The sequence below is a fragment of the Bombus pyrosoma genome, linkage group LG10 (genome assembly GCF_014825855.1).
Source record: "Bombus pyrosoma isolate SC7728 linkage group LG10, ASM1482585v1, whole genome shotgun sequence".
NCBI classification, from domain to species: domain Eukaryota; kingdom Metazoa; phylum Arthropoda; class Insecta; order Hymenoptera; family Apidae; genus Bombus; species Bombus pyrosoma.
Window position 1 is genome coordinate 9,112,177 of NC_057779.1, and position 20,600 is coordinate 9,132,776.

Below are 20,600 nucleotides of genomic sequence, written 5' to 3' on the forward strand. Positions count from 1 at the left end.
CATGTTGGCGACAGGTTCGAGAGCGGGAGGTGGCGCAACGCTTTGGAGGACGACGCGTCTCTCCTTCGACAAACGACAAGACGAGATCGAAAGCTATTCTCTTTATTGCGCGTCGGAAAACTAATCATACAGGAACTGTACAAAAAAGCTGACATTTCTTCGAAGCGGATAGGTCGTTCGCGCGCCTTGGATTCGCCGCGTTCCATGCGCTCTATCGGTCGATCAAATCGTCGACACGCCTCTAAAACTAGTCTACCGTAGAAATCTAGCTTACGAATCGACTCGCGATTTTTATTTACAATCGAGTACCTTTCGTTGGCGAATACATGTATACCGTTCGACGAACGTAAGCGTCAAACGTGTCAGGACGACCGTGTCACGACGCCGAAATCGATGAAAGTCGGTCGATAGCACCTAGTGTGGTCGCGACGATGTTTCCTTTTTCTCTTTTCGAGGGACGAAGACGACGAGAAAACTAAATATACGGCGGCGAATCGTCGACGAACGATCGACGAAAGCATAAACCTCGCTTATCCATTCCGCTGGTTCGCTTATCGGTGGCGTACGGTTCGTTGCGTACGCGGCAATGTAATAACGACGAACGACAACGGACAAGCGAGAAACGGAAAACGAAATGCGACGAAACGAGCAACACACGACGACGACGAACAACGATGAACGAACGCGTTCGTCGTCCGTTTCGCGTCGGCGATTGTGGCGCATCGCGGAAATCGTCCCGTCGATTCTTCGACGTTGAGATCAAATTACGTGGAGGCTAACAACTTGGCAGCCGCGGTAACGTGATGTTGATGATGATAGGGAGCTTCTTGGCTCCCGTAGTACGTTTGCTGTTGATGCTCGCTGGTCGCCACCCCGAGCTGATGAGGATGCTGGTAATACGAGGAGTACGGCTGACCGACAATGCCGTCGCAACTTCGCGGTTCGGTTTTCACGGTAGCTACGCTTCCGGTCGCCAATAGAGACGTATGCCCGAGATAGACTGGTCTGTCCGACGAACTGGACGCGCCACCGGCGGTCGATTTGGACACCTCGATTTGATGCTGCTGCTGTTGCTGCTGTTGTTGTTGCTGTTGCTGCTGCTGCTGCTGCTGCTGTTGCTGTTGTTGCTGTTGACTACCCTTCAATTCTGTGGATGGCAGAAAGATCGCCGTGTGGAAAACGAACGAATGGCGGAAAGGATCGCGAGGAGAGTGGATTCCGTGCTTACCCGTGGACGGAGAAGAAGCGGCCGAAACGGCGGTAGTTTCGTGATCCACCGTGGACGATCTGGCGTTCGACTCGGGCGTCTTCTTCGGTTTTCGTTTTCGCGTCTGAATACCGTCTTTCCGCATCGCGAGAGGTCTGTTGACGCCGTGCAGCTTAAAGTAGAGCCCGCAAGCGTTGCAAACAGGTTCGCCTTCGTTGTTGCGCCTCCATAGAGTGGTGGTGCGGGTACCGCAATTCGTGCAGCATAAGCCCAAACGCCTGGTTGCTGTCTGAAATCAGCGAGCGACATCCGCACGGGTTCGTAGTTCGTAGACGAACCGCGACTAAAACGCGACCCACGCAACGACAGGGTTGCTTTCCATCATCGACTTACCAGCCGTTTGGACGGCTTTATCAGCGGCCTGTTCATTCCGTTCATCTTGTGATAGAGTCCGCACGCGTTGCACAGATAATGCCCGGTGCCGTCCCTCCTCCAAAGAGGCGTCGATATAGCTCCGCAGTTAACGCACTCGCGACCCTCGCCAAATTGAAAATCCATCGCGGTGTCTGAAACAATCGAGGAACGCCGGTTTTTCGCAGATGGGTGGAACGCGCGCGACCCTCTTTCTCCCCCTCGCCCCGGGAGGTCGTCGACGTTGCCGAAATTGTGCCGAGAAATTGCTCGACCACTTTCATACGCACTTTTATCGGACATGGAAGGGGCGCGGCGCGACGCGACGCCGCGCCGCCGTCGAGTAGCCGAAAAAACGATATACGTATGTAAGTATGTAAGTACTGGCGCGGAAGAGGAACACGCCACGCACCGTGTGCACCGGCGGTGGAACACTCGACCGCGAGAATTCGTTTGAAAGAAGCCGCTATCGCTCGTTCAACGCAGATGGCCCACCACCGGCATCACCACCGACGTCGTCGCTGCCGTCGCAGTCGTTGCCGTCGTCGTCGTCGATGCGTGGCGGTGCGCGTTCATCGACCAGGAGAGAGAAGCTTTTTTCCTCTTATCGAGCACGCATCCGTCGCGTCGCACTCTGCCGCTTTTCCTTCGCTCGATCAACATGGTCTGGTTAACGTCCAGCGTCTCCTGGCCTTTTTGGCGATCTGGCGCTACGGATCGGCGGCACGCAACGACGAGGGAACCGAGGATCGCGAACGTTCGACGAAAGGGCAGATGATGGAGAAATCGATGGGGTGAAATTGATACGAACCGTAAGGAGAGGCCCGTTGAAATCCAGCTCCATCGTAGGCTCGCCAGGAGGACATCATGGCGACGTTTTGGGCGTAAAAGGGGGCGGCCGCGGCGAGGCTCGAGTGAGGGTGTCCGGTGTGCGGATGGGCCGCGTGCGGATGCGGATGTGGGTGCGCGTGGCCAGAATGCGGACCCATGGCGGCGGCGGCAGCCGCAGCCGCGGCCGCGGATCCGCTCGCGTGGCCAGCGAGCGCGTGGTGCGCGGCGTACGTCTCCACGCCATGCTGCCACGAGGCCGCGGTCTTCTCCCTTTCGTATCCAAGGAAATGTCGTGGTGCGTTAGCCAGGGTAGGTAGAAATCGGACGATGGCGATCGGTCGCCAGCGGGCACTTACCAAGCTGGCGAGCCAGAACCGGGGAACGAGTGATACTGAGCCGCCGCCGCAGCGGCTGCCGCGGCTGTCGCCGCCGACGGGATCGTCGGCCTCGAAGATGGTACGTAGACGGGCGCCTGAAGCTGCTGACCGTGTTGCTGTTGCTGCTGTTGCTGTTGTTGAGACTGCTGTTGGTAATCGGAACTCGCGCCGTAACCGCTGCTTCCGCCCCCGTGGAACATCCTCCCCGAGAGCTAACACCACGGCATCTGTTCGACAGAAGAAAGCCTGGCGATTACTCGGTAGGTCGGTCGAACGATTCGAGGCGCGCACGATCTGGCACCCCGAGTTGGGAGCGACGAGCACGAGAAACGGAGGGGGTTCGCCATAGTGGCGGCCACGAAGAGAGATCGCGCGACTCGATCGACGAAGGTTCGTTCGTTCGTTCGTTCGTTCGTTCGTTCGTTCGTTCGTTCGCTCGTTCGCTCGTTCGTTCGTTCGTTCGCTCGTTCGCTCGTTCGTTCGTTCGTCCGTTCGTTCGCTCGTTCGTTCGTCCGGGCGGGACGATCGGCAGGCCGCAGTGCGCGGCAGGAGTCCGAGGGGTTAAGGGCAGAGGGGTAGAAGAGCCGGGGGACGTCTCGGGGGCGGGAAGGACAGAGGGTGCGAGAAGGAGGCGCGCGCGCGCGAGGAAGGCAGCCGCGAACCTAGGAGCCCTCGCCGACGAACGGACCCGTGTGCGTGACCGTGTGCAGAGAGCAACAGAAACGCCGCGAAACACAGACGAAGGGGGATGGAGATGCAGAGCGAGACGGAGAGCGGCGCGCAGCCGCGTCTCCACCTTCGAGGCGCGACTCCGCTCCGACCGTAGAATCGGAGATACGGGATAGCGGCCATCGCGGCCACGAATAAGATCCGTGTAGGCGGGACCAAAGCTCCGCCGCTTTCGCGCGTACGCGATTCCGCGAACGCGTTCCCGTCTCCGCGAACAGACTCGCCACCTCACGCTCCAAACTGTTTCTCCGTTTTTTCCATTTCTTCGTTTTCCTGTTTTTACGCGCTTCTTTCCCTCCCGACTCTGTCCGATCCGAAGGGACGACTCGGACTAGCGAGCGTGACACGATCGAATCGGGTCGCGTCGAGTCAAGCACCGATCCGAATCGCTTACGAGCGATTCAACGAGAGTATTCGCGGTAGGCGGTCGAGTCGAACGAAAATCTGTCGGCCAGACACGACGAGATCACACCGCGTACCGCGATCGCCAGTCCGATTCAACCTTCTTACTCCGTCGAGTTTCTCTCCGTTTCTCTCGTCTCGTCTGCTTTTTGTTTCGCGATTTTCTAGCCGTCCCAGAAAACGCGCACGTCGAAGAAACCGAGAAAAAGCAGAGCCGCCGGTTCGTACCGACGTTGCGGATCGTGGGGATTTACGAGCGTCGCTTATCGGCCGCGAAATGCGCCGGTTTATCGACGGCACGACCCATCACCGATAAGCATCGCGCTTTGGTCGCTTCGACGAGGCGAGTTACGCGCGCGCGGATATGTCGCCGTATCGGCGCAATCGTCGCGATCCCGTTTTCCGAGAGAATTTTAGCGCCGAGAGAAACCCGAGCGTCCGGTATCGTTCCCGTGGATTTTCCGGGCGCGGGCCGTTCCGATGCGACGGGAAGCCTTCGCGGCGAAGGGCTTTAATGAGAACCGGTTAGAAGTCTAATCGTGTTTCGACGGTGGAGTGGCGGTGGAGCGGCGCCGGAACGAGCAGGCATCTGGCGCCAGGCCGAACTTTGCGTTTTCAAGGCGAAAGGGACCGCGCGAGATCTCGGGGAGGAACGACCACGAGCTACCGAGACTATCGCGCGGTCGCGCGTCCAAACGATAGACACGGATCCGCGCGTCCTCGAGCGAGTCGTTAAAAGGAGCGTGAAAGACTGGAGCGACGGTTCGGATGACCGGCCCCGAACCTCCACTCGCCGATACCATGCGACACGCTAATGGGAATAACGTTCTTCGTCCACCTTTTCGGTTTTTTCCTTTCCTTTTCCTCCTTTTTTTTTCCAGCCGGACCGCGCGACTCGTCGTCTCGTCTCGGCTCGACTCAGCTCCACTCGGCTCGAGCTCGATTCCCCCCGTCCAAGCCCTTGCTCCTCTCGCTTCGTCTCCGTTTCTCTAGCGGCAGCCACCGAACGAGAGACGAGAGACGAGAGACGACTAACGAAACGAAAGTACACGTATCGATTCTCTACGAGCCCGATTAATCGCTTCGAACGCCTACCGGTTCTCTCTTTCTCGACCTGACTCGAACGAGAGCCGTCGTTCCGCCTCTCACGAAATCAACGCGCATCGAAAAACGTTGAAACGTTTTCTCGCTCTCGGAGACGAAAGCCGGCAGCCGAACGGAGCCGAGCCGGAGCCGAGCCGATTCGATACGCGAAAAGGTAACTCTCACGGGACGAGAGTCGGACGAGTTTGAATCGAGAAGCAAAGTCAAAGTCCGATCCGTCGCTGAGTGTCGCCGGATGGGCCGATCGTTTGGTGCCAAGGCGCCACGGCGCCGACCGCGTAGAAGGGTTTCCTTGTAACCACGTCGTAGCAACGCGACTCACACTCTCGCACGCTTCTGTCTCGCCGCGCCGTTCGTCGTCTCCTTCCATCCATTCGTCGTCGGCTACTTTGTCCTTCCGATTCCGATTCGCGGCAACGCTTCTCGCTCGATCAGGCTCGCGTTACCTTTCATTCGCATACGATTTCCGCGATTTCTCTCTCTCTCTCTCTCTCTCTCTCTCTCTCTCTCTCCCTCTGTCCCTCTCTTACGATCTACGTAGATACGAACGATACCTAGATATCCAACGGCGAGCGCATCTAAACGCCGGGAAGCGTGTTAAAATTCTTTTCTCCTGTCTCTGGCGATCTCCTATCTTTAAGAACTAAAAGCGAAACGATGGAAGAATGGGACGGGGAACGGAAGAAACGGCGCTCCGGTGTGAACGCCCCTTTCCGTAACCCGATACCGAAGATGCAAACGAGAGATAAGATTCCTCGGAAATTGCGCACCGGTCCAGTTTCGGCACGCGCCTCTCACAGCCTGCCCGCCCTCCCTGCCGCATGGTTTCATTGACAGGCACGCGAGCTTCGCAGCGTTCCGGAATTTCTACGAGATTCGCTACTACGTTTCCGTCCGTTATTCTTCGCCTGTCGCCTGCTTCGTCCACATTTTTCCCTTCCTTTCTCGTTTTCGTGCCGAGTCGTCGACATAGAAGCAAGTAGGTTCGCGTTGCGAACTCTTCTACCGTTGCTCGCATCTATAACTTCGAGCCGAACTCGAGTACTCGGATAGCCACTCGATCGAGATCCGAGTATCCGAATGTAGCCGAGTATTCGGACCACATTCGCGCGATTTAGATCGCCAGTATAGTCGTTTTTCTTTTAGAAATCCACTTGTCCGCTGGTCAACAAGATTCCACCGTATCGATAGATTCGATCAAAGTTTTGTCTCTCCGGTCTACGTTCGGACGCACGCGAGAGGAAAGCTTCGTACGTACTTGAGTAATCGTGAGAAATAGAGGGGAATCCGAATACTCGAGTACTGGTACTCGTATCCGGTTCTTGAACGAGAGTTCGGGTATTAACGAGTACCGTGAGTACTCGGATACCCGGCTAAGAGCTCTAATTCACGTAGCTACCTACACGGCCGGGTGAATCGCATACGGTTTCGCCGCGTCGGCCGTTGGCATAAATCCTTGACGAATTTCATTTACTCGCGCTTGTGCCTCGACGAGCGTGACGCCAAACCGGGCCGCGTGAACAGCGCGAACGGAAAAAGATAGGTCGAAAAAGGAGCGAGTTCGAAGGAGGAAGAAAGAGGGAAAGAGCGTGCATGTGGCTGTGCCTGTGTGCGTGCGTGAGTGGGAACGGCTGGTGAGACAAACGGGGCTATGGGGGAACCGAGGAAAGAGCAGAGAAAGGAGGACGGATTCGTTACCTGAGCTGCGAGAATTTCTGCTACTCGTCGCATCATCGTCGTCGCCGTCTTACGGAAAAATTCGCTACGCGTACACCGCGGACAAATCGACGTAAAACTCGATACGCGGCAACCAATGCAGTGACTACGACCGCGGATAACTCTTGATTTCTATATCCGGCGACCGAGTACCGTTGCGAGTTCGAACGAATCCGCCGATAAACAAACGCGTTAAAAGAAATGTCAGCAACGCCGACCGGTCGACCGACCGAACGAGCCGAAAGATAGGTGCATCCGGGACACGGACGTACGCGCCAACCATCCAGCCGACTCGCCGAAGCTGGATCGTTGCGACGACCTATTTTTCCACCACCGTTTCACCGTTCGCGATAAAAACTCGAGCGGAGAAGACGACTTCCGAACGTTAGGTTCGCGCGGCCATATTCCTGATAAGCGAGCCGAGGGGGGCCGTAGAAAATTCCTCGAATAGTTTTCCAGTGTTTCCGAACGTGACCGGTTCGAACACCGGCCGTCGCTTCCACCGCGAACATCGATTCCTCCCGATCGTCCATCGAGTACCGCGACTCTGTCGCTTCTTTCTTACGAGGAAACGCGTCGATCGCGATCGAAGAGGAAAGAATCGAGGCAAAGGACGAGGAACGATTCGCGACGCCGATCCGATCCACCCGTCTTTCCACGTTCCCGTTGACACGTCGATAATCCGCCCGCTAAAGTATAGATCGATCATAGCGTATTAACGCGACGTTTTCTTCGAGCAGGCGTATCGCGAGAAGAATTTTCGTCGCACGAGCCGAAAACGTTGCACGTCATCATTTTGTAGCCCATTTCCGATTAATACGATGGTACGTACGTTCGTTTGTACAACACGGTTCTTACCTACGACGTGTACCTTTAAGAAAATTCCGATCTCGACTTGGCAGCATTAGAAAATAGAAGAAAGCTTCGAGCCACGGCTATTTGTACGTAAATTGTTTAACGATCTCGTAGACTGCTCCCATATCACGCAGAGTTTCGAAGCGATTGTTCCAGTGAGAAATCTTCTATGTTCAACCGCGTAACGCCGATTGCCAGCTTGCTAAGCGCGCCGGCATAAATCGTATCGCCATTAATATTAATAATGTACTCTCCGCGATCGATAAATCCTTTGAATCTTTTTCTACTATCAGAAAGTCATTATATCGTATCTCGTTGTAGCTTTAATTGTGAGCGCAACGTTTACTTTTATACGTACATACATATATTAACATTATATATCTACACCAATGTGTTATATCAAAACCAATGTGTTACGTTCGACCAGCATTCTTTCGTTTGAGGAAGATTCAACTTCGTTGAGGAAGTTGGCAAATATCGCGATGTTTTATCGTTATTTATCCAAGGAACATTGACGATGGTCACCGGGTTAACTCGGCGTACAGAGACTTGCGAGAGGCCCTCGACTCGATAAATCGTGCTATTCTAATTCGTAAAGCTAGCCGTGCAAGCGTCATTGCCTGGACGCAGCTGCTAGCCACCTCTGAAATCGTCACCTTGTCGTGAAATTCGACCATCATCTTTCTAAATCGTGGAAAGTTCGTTTCGGTAGTTCCACGAGGATCTCGTCTCTTCTCTCTCATCCTGTTTATCAACGACGCGTGAAAATTTTTCCGACATAGTAGATTCTTATTATCCGCCGATGATTTAAAAGTTTATAACAGGGTGGAATCCTTAATCGTTGCCTGATATATTACTCGAAGCAATCTGTTTCGACTTCATGAATGGAGTGTTGAAAACACGTTGCCGTTTAATATCTCGAAATGTCATGTTACGCGTTTCACGCGGAAAAAAAGCGGTACTTGATTTCATCTACTCCGTATAAACGATACACCAGTGGATAAACGAGAAACAACAACTGATTTAGGCACTGCGCTCTCCTTCTCGTTATCTTCTGCCGGCTATATTACATATTTATTATTTTACATCGATGATCTAACCAGTGAATCTGCCCATGCTAATAACGCATTATTACTATACGCTGGCGACCTTACGCTGTATCTGAAAGTCGATTAAGCCGAACACTCGCTTAACTCGCAATCCGATTGAACTGTATTAGCAAACTGGTGTTCTCTAAATGATCTAAAACTAAATATACCGCAATGCCATATAACGCGGATTGCTCGTAAACGTTACACGTGCGATTTCCATCGCGATATCGACAACGTCTCTTTTTCGATTCTATCGTAGAAGCTTGTGATCTAACAGTTACATGTAAATTCGCGACTATGTTCGCATCGGCATATTGGTCGCATGATTAACAAGGCATACGAATGTCTGAGCTTTGTGAAACTCGTTTCACGCTCTATCTTTCGCAGGCCAAAAGCTCTACAAACGCTGTATATACGAATAGTTAGGCGTACGTTAGGGCATGCACGCATAATCTGGACCGCCCACCAACATAAATATACATAAAACAAATTGAGTCGGTACGACACAAGTTTCTTAGACTTTTCATCGTTTAAGATGGAAATTCCTATGTTAAAAAACGACCATAGTTACCGGCTTATTGAAAACTCTCTTCACCTACGTTCTCTGAAACAACGAAGACGCATCAACGATATTATCTTTCTGTTTATACTTCTCGACGAAAAAATTAAGTGTCTGTATATACTACGTTTAATACGACTCGACGGCCCTTCCACGTCTTTTCGCTTCATCTCCATTTTTTCCCCTCAAAATTGCTACCAAACTAATTGACTTTGCACCGATCCTCTCCACAGAACGTGACTTTTTCTTCTGGATCCGTCGAACCATCGAAACTTCCATTCTATGTACGCGTCCTTGACTTTAACTCGTACTAACCACTACACTTAATTCACTGTTTTTATATGATTCTTCTAATAACGCGATGGCATCGTTCGTATCGACGATACGAGAAACGACGCTGTAAAAATCACTGGATCCCATCATCGGACACACCGCGGATTTTGAAAATGCTCTCGCCTTTAAAATACTGTACGTACTTCTTTCTAGCTATACCGCGTCTCGAATATACATCTCAAGTACGCAATCCGACGCAATCGAATCGCGTCAAATTGCGAGCGAGCGAGCAATACAAATTTCTAAGATACCGTCGCTTTCAAGACCAACGAACCGATATAATGAAAGCTCGCCGTAACTACGAAAATATTCGTAGAACTTTGAACACGTTCACTTCGCACAGCGTAGAACCATAGCGCACCCGACCTTAAAATCCTTGCTCGGTTTGTCGACTGTCCAGAAATTCTTGCACATTTCAAATCACTGTTCTATGATATCCATTGGAAGAAGGCGATTTCTTCGTATCGCTCTGGACTGGCCTAGTTTAAGTAACTTCGGTTTTGCTCAACCGCCTATGGCATTAGCGAAATCACCGATCTTTTCCCTAAGAATCTCTAATCTCCTTCGAATCTTTCTTGTTAACTCGTACGAAACTGAAAAAATCACAACACAGAGTCACTTTTGCCCTTCGGTTCATTCGGCACAGTCTTGTACGCGACGACAAAGGGCGCAATGCCCGTTAGATAAATAAATAGATAAGCCAGCGCCATTTAGCTGCTATTAAGGGAATGGCATGCCTCTAGGTCTAAATATTTTCATTTTGACGGGCGAAATCGAACTTACTCTCCGGCTAGCAGTTTTCTCGGACAGCCAATTTAGCCTCTGGCTGACAATCGTCACTGATGCGTCGGTGAAGCGAGCGATCTACGAGGCGTTGTCTTCTACGTTTATCGTTTACCTGTGTTTTTCCATCTATATCGCGCGAAATTTACATTTTTCACTGCCCTTTTCCCTCTTTGTTCCCCGTTTTCGTAAGTATCCGTCAACTATCTGTCGTTGCAAACGCATTTATTCTAGCGGGCTCGTCCCCGTCCAAACAAACGGATAAAAATAAAGGCCAATTTTTCACTCGTCGCTCGTACATCGACCGATAGATCGATCAGTTAAAATCAAAGAAAACTACGGTGTATTCCGCGTAGCTCGTCAACGACGGTGCACGCGATGGCGAAAGTAAAGAGACCGTGTTTCGCGTGTTGCAACGAGCAAGGGGTTGAAAGACGGAGGGCGGAGGTAACGTGATTTCCAGTAGGCGCAAGACGCGACGCAGAGATACAGCGTAGCGAGTCAAAAAATTGATCGCATGCCAAACCGCCTCTCATTTACTAATGCGTTACCGGTATAGATCAAGGGATGGTGTTGGAAAAATGACGATAATACGATCTGCTGTGCGTCGGCTTTCGCTGTGGTTTTGTTCGCATTGGTCTTAGTTTAGTTCGACGCTCGAGGCGAGAAGCGCGTCAAGCGATTCCATCGATAATGCGAGTCTCGTTATTCTTAGTTAGTTTCGACTAATGTTTTGAATCAACGTGATTCGCCAGCCATGGAAGCGGAATGAATTGGCGTGAACGCGAGCGAGAACGTTTTTTCTAGTAACGAAAGGGCGCGTTTAAGCGGATGCGCGTATCGCTTCTCGAAAAAAGCGAGCAATTTAAAGCGACCGTGGCAACCGGTATAACCGTCGCCTCTGAGTTTCCGCGCGTTCCAAGTAAACGAGATCGCGATCGCGCTCGCATACGAAATATCGAGGCGAGCCCGTAAATATCAGAAGCGACGACCGTACACCCGCGTTTCCATGCGTCTACACGACCGTGCGCGCGCAAATCCAAAGAACGAAGCTCTTCCGTTCGCTAGCCGTGGAACGCGACTCGACTCCACTCCACTCTACTCCACTCGACTCGATTAGAATCCGAATCGAGTTTCGGTTCTCCTCTCTCTCTCTCTCTCTCTCTCTCTCTCTGTCTCTCTCTCTTTCTGATTTCTCTCACTCGCGTGAACGCTACGCACGCCAGGATTCTCGCTTCTCATGCAGACTCGTTGCAATTATCTTCTTCTTTCTACTCGAGAAACACCGTTGCGTTCGCGATCACGGCCGCGTTTTAACGATATTTCGCGCGTTCTCGTGTCCCTTGTGATTTTCCACGCGGGAGAACCGGAGGAGGAAGAAGAAGAGGGAAAGAGAAAACAAAGAGCGAGAAGGAAAGGAAAAAAGGAGAAAGGGACAAGTGAAAAACGAGCGCGCGATCCGCGACACCCGGTTTGCCTACTTACGCCTACTGTAAAGTTTAGGCGGACAGCGAGTCGCGACGGAACTGCGTCTTCTCGCGAGGCCGAGGATTGCGAGCGTTGCAGCGAGCTCCGGCAGAAAGCGGCGGAAAAACGGAAAGTTACGTTTAACTCTGGCCAGCGGGACTACCCGGGTACCGTTGATAAGAGACAAGAGCGGTTCTTCCCGGCGATTTAAATATTTATGAATTATAGAGTGGCTCGCCTTGTAGTTGGCGAATTTTTGTCAACGACTTTGAACCGGGAAGCGAGTAACTTCTCCCCTTCCTCTGCCGTCTCTATTCATTGCCCGACTCTAAAGGAGATTTATGCACGCAGCCTCGAGCATCGAGAGAAACGCACGCTCGCAGGCATTCGCGCGTTTCCAGCAACCAGTCGAAACACCTAACGAGAGACGCAACGGTCGCGAGCCGAAACGTCGCCGCGCGATCCATTTCCACTCGAGTTTCTACATTTGGGTTCGGGCAGCTCGTAAACGCGCCGCCGCACAGCCCTCGTCCCCCGCGCGGACACCCGGATTCTCGGTTCGACTTCCGGTTTAAGCGTAGAACACGACTTTCCAATAAGGTCGTCGCCGATCTTCGGTCCCCGGATCCTCGGTATGTTTCCACTGTTTCGGGTGGCCGAGTTCAGGTACGAGAACGTTTTCGACCGAAACGCAACCTGCGCTTCCCTATCTTCGTTACGATATCTTTACCTCTGCCTGTTGTCGTCTCTTCTTCGTCAGCCCGGTGGCTGGCGGCTGACCGTCGACGAACCCGGCTGACAGATGGGAAAAAATCGAGCGGTTCCGCCATATCACCGCGGTAGGTAGCATCGGCATCGATTTTGCCAAAGTGGCAACGCAGGGGGTGTGGATCGAACGTACGACCGCCATTTTACTCGGACCCACCATCGCGGTTTCTTCTCTCTCTCTCTCTCTCTCTCTCTCTCTCTCTCTCTTTGGCCCTCGTTTCATCCCCAAATCTATTTTACGGGGAAACGACCGAGCGACCGGCCGGCCGTAGCAGTCCATTACGTTCAGCCGTGCTTCAGTCGTTAGTTCCCCCATCAAACGAGAAAGCCCATCGATAGCAGGGGGTCGTCGGTTTATAGCCTCGCAACGCCATCGTCCCTACCTTTCGCTGTTTCGACCGTCGCGCTTTTCGCTTCGGAGAACTAGGCTCGTCTCTGTTCGCGATATTGTCCCTCGACCGCGATACCAACGATCTCGCCACTATTCGCCGTCGAGTAGCGTTTCGTCGAAATACCGAAATGCTGGCCGCCGCGTAGTCGCCAGAGGCGGCGAGTAGACGACTGGGGGATTCGGGCTAATTATAATATAAAACTTGCCGCGCCTTGTCGCCTTTCGTGTTCCTCCGCGATTCCTTTTCCTGTCCGTTTCCCTCGGGAACAAGGTTGCGCCGTTCGTCGCGGGCTCAGCCGTTCCCAACCGAATGTCGCGTCAGGCCACGGTTGCTCGGAACGCGCGTCCTTCGCCACCGGCGATCGATCGATCTCGCCTCGGAATCGACATCCGTTGGCACGGCCGGCGGACGATCTCGAAGCGGCGAGACGCGCGAGTCGCGAGATCGCGTCGCGTGCCGCGAAATCGTTGCGATCGCGCCGAGGGGCGATCTCGGCTCCGGTTGAGAAGCACGGTCGGTGTATCGGCAGGCCGTTGTCTCTATACTCCTCGAGGGCGCTCGATCAACGCACCAACACTTTCACGGCCGAGCCCCGATCCGATGCACGCACGCACACGAGCTCGCGGTCGACCAGCCGCCCGACCAGCCAGCCATCCGACCAAGCCATCCAGCCAGTCGGCCCAACAGCCGCATAATACACGCGCCATAATACGCGCGCGTCGCATTAGACCTCGGTTAAACGCGCTTGAAAACTCTGCTATCTGCCTGCTTCCCCCCGACTGCTATGATTCGCTCGGAGCAAGCCACAGCGCGGAACGGGCGGCTCGCGGAAAATCGCCGCAAACGGCGTTCGACGAACTTCTCGCGAGAGAGGCACGCGATACGCGTACACGTACGTTTGCCCGTTGTGTCGACGGAAACGCGATTGCGGCGATTTTCCGCGATTCGGCGTCGGTCTCGACTCGGGCAACTGAAACGAGCGGAGATCGGTTGGACGGCGGACGAACGGCGGGAAAAGAGCAAAAAGGAGGGAAAGTGGAGGGAGGAAGGAGAGAAAGAAAGAGGAAAAGAACGCGGCGGGCTAGCTTTTGAAATGATCGCGCGTATCATCGGGTCTGGACGCGGCGGAGAGGAATCGATCGCGCGCTAATTAACCGAGTCGATTATTCGGCTGGCATGCACCGTCTCGGACCGGTTCTACCGTTCTCGAGCGTATCCGGGAAGTTCCGTGTAAACGTTGCGATGGAATCGCACGAAGACACTTTGCTCCCGTTGCCGATCCCGTTCTCGCTCTCGGTTCGTCGTACGGCCGCGCCGTTCCGTGATCGGTCATTTCACGTCCACCGGCGTAAATTCGCCAACGGATCGAAGGCGCGCGGACGCGTTCCCATGCGTGACACCGGACCACGCTTCGCCGACGAACGAGCCAGCACCTTTCGACTTTTTCGTGCACGCGATCTGGCGCGCGTGGTCGCCTCTCGCGACTCGTGGAACGTCGCGTGGAATCGAGATGGTGGAAGCGAGAGGAGAGCGAAGGGCAAGAGAGGTTTCGTGCGAATCGGTCGGCCAGACGGCTGCCGGCCGAGACCGGTAGCAGGAACGGACGCTGCGGGACGTGCGTACGCGCGATCCAATTATCCGGTCGGTCTCCGAGAGCAGATCGCGGTCGCGGTTATCATAAATCAAGATTAACGGTCGGGAAGATTTTCGCCGCCCAACCGGTCGTGAGTTTCGATTTTTCGACTCCGAATATCCGCGTGCCGTTCGGTTACGTCGCGTCTCGTCGGTACGCTCGCGTGGCTCTGTAGCGGCGCGCCATCAGGAAAACAAGGGAGAAAGGGAGAAGGGAGAAGGGAGAAGAGGAGGAGAGGAAATCGGAGCAAAAGAGAGCTATCGCGATCAACGTCGATGCGTTAACGGGTTAAACGTATTCGCGATTACGCGATAATTCACGATTTTTGCCGCAGCATCGGGTAAACTGGTTTCGCTCTCGCGGGAAAAGACCGACTTCCTGCTCGCGTCGATCCGACGCGCGACGCCAACGGATTCGCCGGTATCGATGATTTTCGAGCGGCGATCGAGCAAACGCGTTCGCGTCCGCGACTGCTCTAGCGCGCGCGCACGCATCGCCGACCAATCTCGAGCATAAACCGGTCACCGACCGGACTCGAACGAGTTACGATAAATCGTGAGTAACGGCCGCCGACCGGAGAGATTCGCTGCCGGGTTCGCGTTAATTTTCTGTTTGTTTTCTAATTAACTTTGAGAACGATGGTCCGTCGGGCCGCGTTCACCCGCCGCCTGTACGCCCGTACGCCCGGACTCTCGGCATCGGGCCGCGAGTTTTCGAGATCGTCGCCTCCGGTAATTTCCGAGACTGCCGGCGGAAGTGGAAGCCGATGGTCGCGAGGTCCAGCCTCTCGTACCGTCGATAAGCATCGAGAGAGAGAAAGAGAGAGAGACAGAGAGACAGAGAGAGAGAGAGAGAGAGAGAGAGACGTCCGAGGGCCACGGACGTCGCGACGTTCGCACGGTATTTACCGTTTCCGCGAGGAGTTTAAGGCGCGACCGCGTTTAAAGCGATATCTTTCGATGATCTTTCGAGTGGTCGAAACCGGTCAAGCACCGGATTCCGCCGTTGTATAGGTATCGATCCAGGGTATAACCGCGATCCGGCCGAATACATCGTCGGTACAGCGCGAGTAAGAAGATGCGCAGAAACGGCGCGACGATACCTTTTTACCTTTATCGTCCAATTAACGATAAGGATTCGTCGCGTTTATTCCAACCGGACCGGAATTGCCTCTACCAGACCGAGACGTTACGATTATTGTCCGGACCAGCTACGGCTACGATTTTATCGCGCTCTCTCCTACGATCTTCCCCCGATCGAGTTAATCCGACGGTTGCGGTAGCGTGCGAGAACTCGCGATCGCCGCGCGTCTCTTTCCATCGCCATTCTTTTTTTTCCCCCCCGTTTTCGATTCACCGTCGAGGAACACGGATCTGCGCGCGGCCGCGTTCACGGCGTGCTCGTCGCGTGTCAATTTTTACCAAACTCTGCGACTCGTTGGTTCGTTGCACGGACCACGGTTGATTTTACCGTTAATCGAGTTACGTAATCGCGATATATCGAAGCTAAGCACGCGAACCACGCGCCACGCCGTTCTTCGCGTTTCGCGTCTAACCGCGAAAGCCGTCTCCCGTCCTTGGCGTTTCGATTTCGCGGTCGAAAGACGGAGCGGCCGCCCGCCCGTCCGTCCGACCGACGACGAACTTTGCCAACGGCGACGGTGCTCGCGATATCTCTGGCAGCACGCCGACCGATACGCGTTTTATCGCATCGTAATTCCTTACGGCCGGTTTTAACTATCGCGAGTGTCCCGCGCTGGGAGCACTGGTGGGTGCTGCGCTGCTCTTCCGGTTCCCACCGATCCCCTCGTGCCTTCTCGTCGTGTCTCGCTATCTATCCCTCGTTCTAGTCGGTCCGTCGCGGCCAGCTTCGATTTCGTTTCGATCTCGTTTTCCGTGCTGCGTATCGAGACCACGCCAACCAGATCAACAGAAAAGAAGGAGAGAAGCGGGACGGTTTAATCACGCGCAATCGCTAGGAGAAACGCCGCGTGTCTTTCGCGGTCGGACAGACCGAGAGAAGAGCGCAATTAGCGGCCGGCTATAATTTAAGCCGGTTCGATTAATGCATCTGCCGCGGCGCGGCGACGAGCTCGGGCCGCGCGCGCCACCCTTCCGAGATAGGCGAGGGACGGCGAGCGATCGTTGTCTAACCGTGGCGCGCATTTCGTCCGAGCTCTCACCGTGGTAATTAACGTTCGCGATACGTCGTCGTCGTTGTCGTCGCCGTCGTCGCCTTCCTCCGTTTCCTCGTCGGCGTTGTCGTTCTCGCGCTTCGAGAGGTTCGTTAAACCGGGCTCTTGCTTCTCTCTTCCCTCCGTCACCATTTCCCCTCCCTCGCGTGGCTTTCGAATTTTTCGTTTACACGGCGATTTCGTCTCGATGCGAACGCCGCTCGTCACCGTCGCGCATCCCGCCGCCAAACAAGGCACACGAGCAGCCGTCGATCGACGACGCGAATTCCGTTCAAACTCGATCGCCACCGCGCTAATTACGGATGGTAATTAACGTCGCGATACGCACGATTCGCCGTTGCTTCGTTAAATCGCGCGCGTTCCTTCTCCTTTTTCGTCGCCGGCTCGTATCGTCGTTGTTTCGCGCGCGATTCCTCGCCGCGATTTCTCCGTTCGTGCTCCGCCACGATCCAAACACGCCGATTCGTCCGGTCTCCGCCTATGCGTTCGATCGCCGAGAATTCCGCCTCGCGACGGTGTTTCTTTTGCTCGTCGCGAGCTAGTTGGCTCAAAGTCGCGACAGCCTCGTTGTACAGTTATATCCCGGATCCAGGATCGAAAGGTTGGCGTGTGCGTGTGTGAAAGCGCGCGCGCGCGCCAAACCACTCGGAAGAAAGAAGAGGAGACGAAGGAAAAGGAAAAGAATAAGAATAAGAATAAGAAGAAGAAGAAGAAGAAGAAGAAGTAGAAGCGGAGAAGGACGAGTATGCGAACGGAGAAAGACAGGAAAAAGGTGGCAAAGGATCGTTTTATCCGGGAGTCGCGGCGCTCCGGCGTTATAAGCCGCGGCTGTGCGTGCGGCCACGGGAAGAAGGTGTTTGCATTGGCCTAGTGCCGAGCCGTTCGCGGCTTAAATTAATTACCTCGTCCTCCGACGTAACGGGTCTTTGGCCGATGCGCGCAACCTCGCTCGCCTCCTCGATCGCTCGATACCATTTTACCGGATTTTACCCCGTGCCGGTCGTCCTCTTCTCTACCGACCGACTTTGCAAAGTCTCGACGAGTTTCAGCGACGCGCGCCATCGCCACGCACCGTCGCCGCATTTTCCGTACGACAGAGGAAATCGCGAAGACGGCGAAGAGCGCGGGCCCGTAGGATGGCCGAGAACGCGGCTGATAAATTAGGGGACTTTGCCTATTCGTGATTCTCGAACGAGTCGTGAGATCGTTCGAGATCTTATCGATCCGACGGCAGACAGCGTGGCAACGTCATTATTACGAGAACCCATGGCGATCGTTATCGATTCGTAAAAACATTAACGATCGTTTTACGATGCTCGATAAACACGACACTCGATAAACGCGTATCGTACCGAAAGCGAACGCCAATAAAAATATCTATTCGATACGCGGAATAGCTATTACGGTAAATTAAGCGTGCTTCGCGCGTTTCCCGATACGCGAACCCAGCGGCACGGTTTACTCGCGTCCTTCGTCTACTCGCCGACCAAACTTTTCATCTCTTCAGGTCTCTTCGGATCGCGACTTTAGCTTCCCACTCGCGCGTCCTCCTTCTTCCCTTCCTTTCTTTCTTTCTTTCTTCTCGTCGATACGTTTCACAACGGATACGTTTCACGCGCGGACTCGATTACCGGAAAACGTAGATCGGTCGCCGTCTCGGTTACGTTGGAACCGAGCGAACGGCACAGGTACTCGACGCGACGCGCTCTTAATAGCCAGCCTGGAAAGGGTGGCTAGAAAAAAAGACGAAACGGCGTGGTAACCGAGAAAGGTCTGCTTTCTTCGTGAACAAGACAAGGCGCCGGGCGACAACCAATTAGGCCTAAGAACCGGACGAGTGTTCTCGTAGGGAGACGCCGGCCGGCGGCCGCCGGCGCCGTTACATCCCTGGAAAAGCCACTCCAACCTCGAGTTCGGTCCCTTTGCGTCACGATCTTCTCTCGCGTCGTTCTTTCTCGAGTGCGACGCGACCAATTTAACGTTCCAGACCGTTCGAATCGTTGGATGCTCGCTACCGCCTCTGCACCTACGTACCGCGTGATTCTTCTCTTCGCGTGAATCGCGAGACTCGCTCGCCGGTGTCGACAACGCGCGATATTTCTCGCGTAAATTTTCCACCAACATAGTCGCGTTTCACGCCGGCTAGAAACTGGTCGGATCGACGCGTTGCTCGTATCTTGCCGCCGTTTCTACGGGAAATGGCCGTTCAGATAAAACTGCCGGGGAAAGAATGGCGGTGCCGGCATGGTCCGATGTATCGCGATAAACGCGCGGCTACGTTTAGCCACGTTTAAACGAGCGAGTTTATCGTACGCCGTTTAACGCCTAACGACCCGTTAGACGCTGTTCTAGAACGTTGAAAATCCATGGCCAGATTTTCGGCCGATTCGCGGCGGCCGGTCGCTCGGTCGCTCACGTCTCGTCGGTCCGCGCGCCGCGAGGAAAATTCCTTTCGCCGATTTCGAATCGGTATCGCGGATGAACGCGCGCGGACCTTCCACTGGAACGAATCGAACGGATTCGCCGAGCAATCAGACCGAATCGAACGGAATACGAAAAGCGATACGCTCGTATCGCGCAGACTGCACGAGCGTCGCACGATCTACCTCCATCGTTGTTATCGTTAATTAACGTCGATAACGAAAAGATAACAACCCGTATCCTTCCATTACGACGAACGCTTCCTCTTAGCCACGCACCGATTATCGTTGCCGCGGACGAAAACGAACGCTCTCGCCTCTCCGAAGACGTCGCGTTCCATCGTGATACAGCTACTTACTCGTAATCAGCCGTCCAAACTAGACATCCTAGCGCGCCGGGGCAAGGTCGAATCGGACGTCGATGAAACGTTTCCACGTGTCCTCCGTTTCCGCTTCCGTTTCCGCTTCTTCTTATCGTCGTCGTTGGCCGCCTGTCAGCTGACAATCGTCCGCTGGATTCCACTACCGGCAAACTGCGTCGCTGACAAAGCGAAACTTGAATCGCGTTTGCAATTCCACCGAGGAGGATGACGCGTTCCACGCGACCAGGATCATCGAGTCGACGAACGACGGCACCGCGATAGCGAGCGACTCGCACGATCTACGGAGAAACGGCCACCGACGGCGGCGACTAGCGTCGACGAGAACCGTCGCGTGCGAGAACCTGGTCGACGCTCGCGGTCATTTCGAGAAATCGCGCGAAACGCGCTCTCTCTCTCTCTCTCTCTCTCTCTCTTTCTCTCTCCCTCTCTGTCCCTGTGGTTCGGAGTAAAGGATGCCCGCACACCGATTCGTTTCACTGGCGCGCACCGATCGTCGCGACGACGGAATCGACGGTCGAGCAACGTGCGTGACGACGTCGCGGTGGGAAACGTGAAACGGCAGGAGGGAGAAGACGAGGATGAAGCGCGAAGCGTCTCGGAATCGCGCACATTCGTCGACAACTGTGAGGCAGCGCGAGCCAACGTCGGAACGAGCGTGGAAAGGACGCGGAGCGAAAGAGTTCCAGAACGCGGTGCAAGCGATGACTGCGCGCGGCTTCGACACTCGCTTGGACAGTCACCTTTGGCGCGGCGATCGTTGGCGTAACGGGGAGGGGGCGGTTTAGTCGGAGTCGCGAAGGCGAACGCGAAGGCGAAAGCAGTCGCGGCGTGGTCTAACGCGGGGGCGGGGGCGAAGGCGGAGGCGCGATCCGAGTCGAAGGGCGAACGCGACCGCGGACCACGGATCACCGGCGAGGAATCGTCTGGTCGTCGCCACGGCGGCTC

The 20,600-nt window shown here is 54.5% G+C and overlaps 1 protein-coding gene across 6 annotated transcripts; it reads right to left on the reverse strand.

The window, feature by feature from the left end:
* Window positions 1-86: 86 nt before the first annotated feature.
* LOC122571634 (GATA-binding factor A-like) lies at window positions 87-20,600 on the reverse strand. 6 transcript variants are annotated; one of them, XM_043735651.1, is made up of 6 exons: window positions 19,632-20,600; window positions 2,806-3,053; window positions 2,430-2,719; window positions 1,601-1,773; window positions 1,229-1,496; window positions 87-1,147 (listed from the first exon to the last, which is right to left on the reverse strand). In XM_043735651.1, exons 2-6 carry the CDS (start codon window positions 3,024-3,026, stop codon window positions 765-767), a joined length of 1,335 nt encoding a protein of 444 aa, XP_043591586.1. In that variant the 5' UTR covers window positions 3,027-3,053; window positions 19,632-20,600; the 3' UTR covers window positions 87-764. The 6 variants fall into 6 exon arrangements, with proteins under 6 accessions (XP_043591586.1, XP_043591587.1, XP_043591591.1 ...); XM_043735652.1 differs by lacking the exon at window positions 19,632-20,600 and adding an exon at window positions 18,887-19,032; XM_043735656.1 differs by lacking the exon at window positions 19,632-20,600 and adding an exon at window positions 13,231-18,795.

Bases quoted from the DNA above. Each gene is read 5' to 3' on its own strand.
- LOC122571634 (XM_043735651.1), bottom strand. From the start codon at position 3,026: ATGTTCCACGGGGGCGGAAGCAGCGGTTACGGCGCGAGTTCCGATTAC. The intron at 1,497-1,600 runs GTAAGTCGATGA...CGCTGATTTCAG, and splicing joins TAAAGCCGTCCAAACGGCTG to ACAGCAACCAGGCGTTTGGG. The intron at 1,148-1,228 runs GTAAGCACGGAA...TGCCATCCACAG, and splicing joins CGCTTCTTCTCCGTCCACGG to AATTGAAGGGTAGTCAACAG.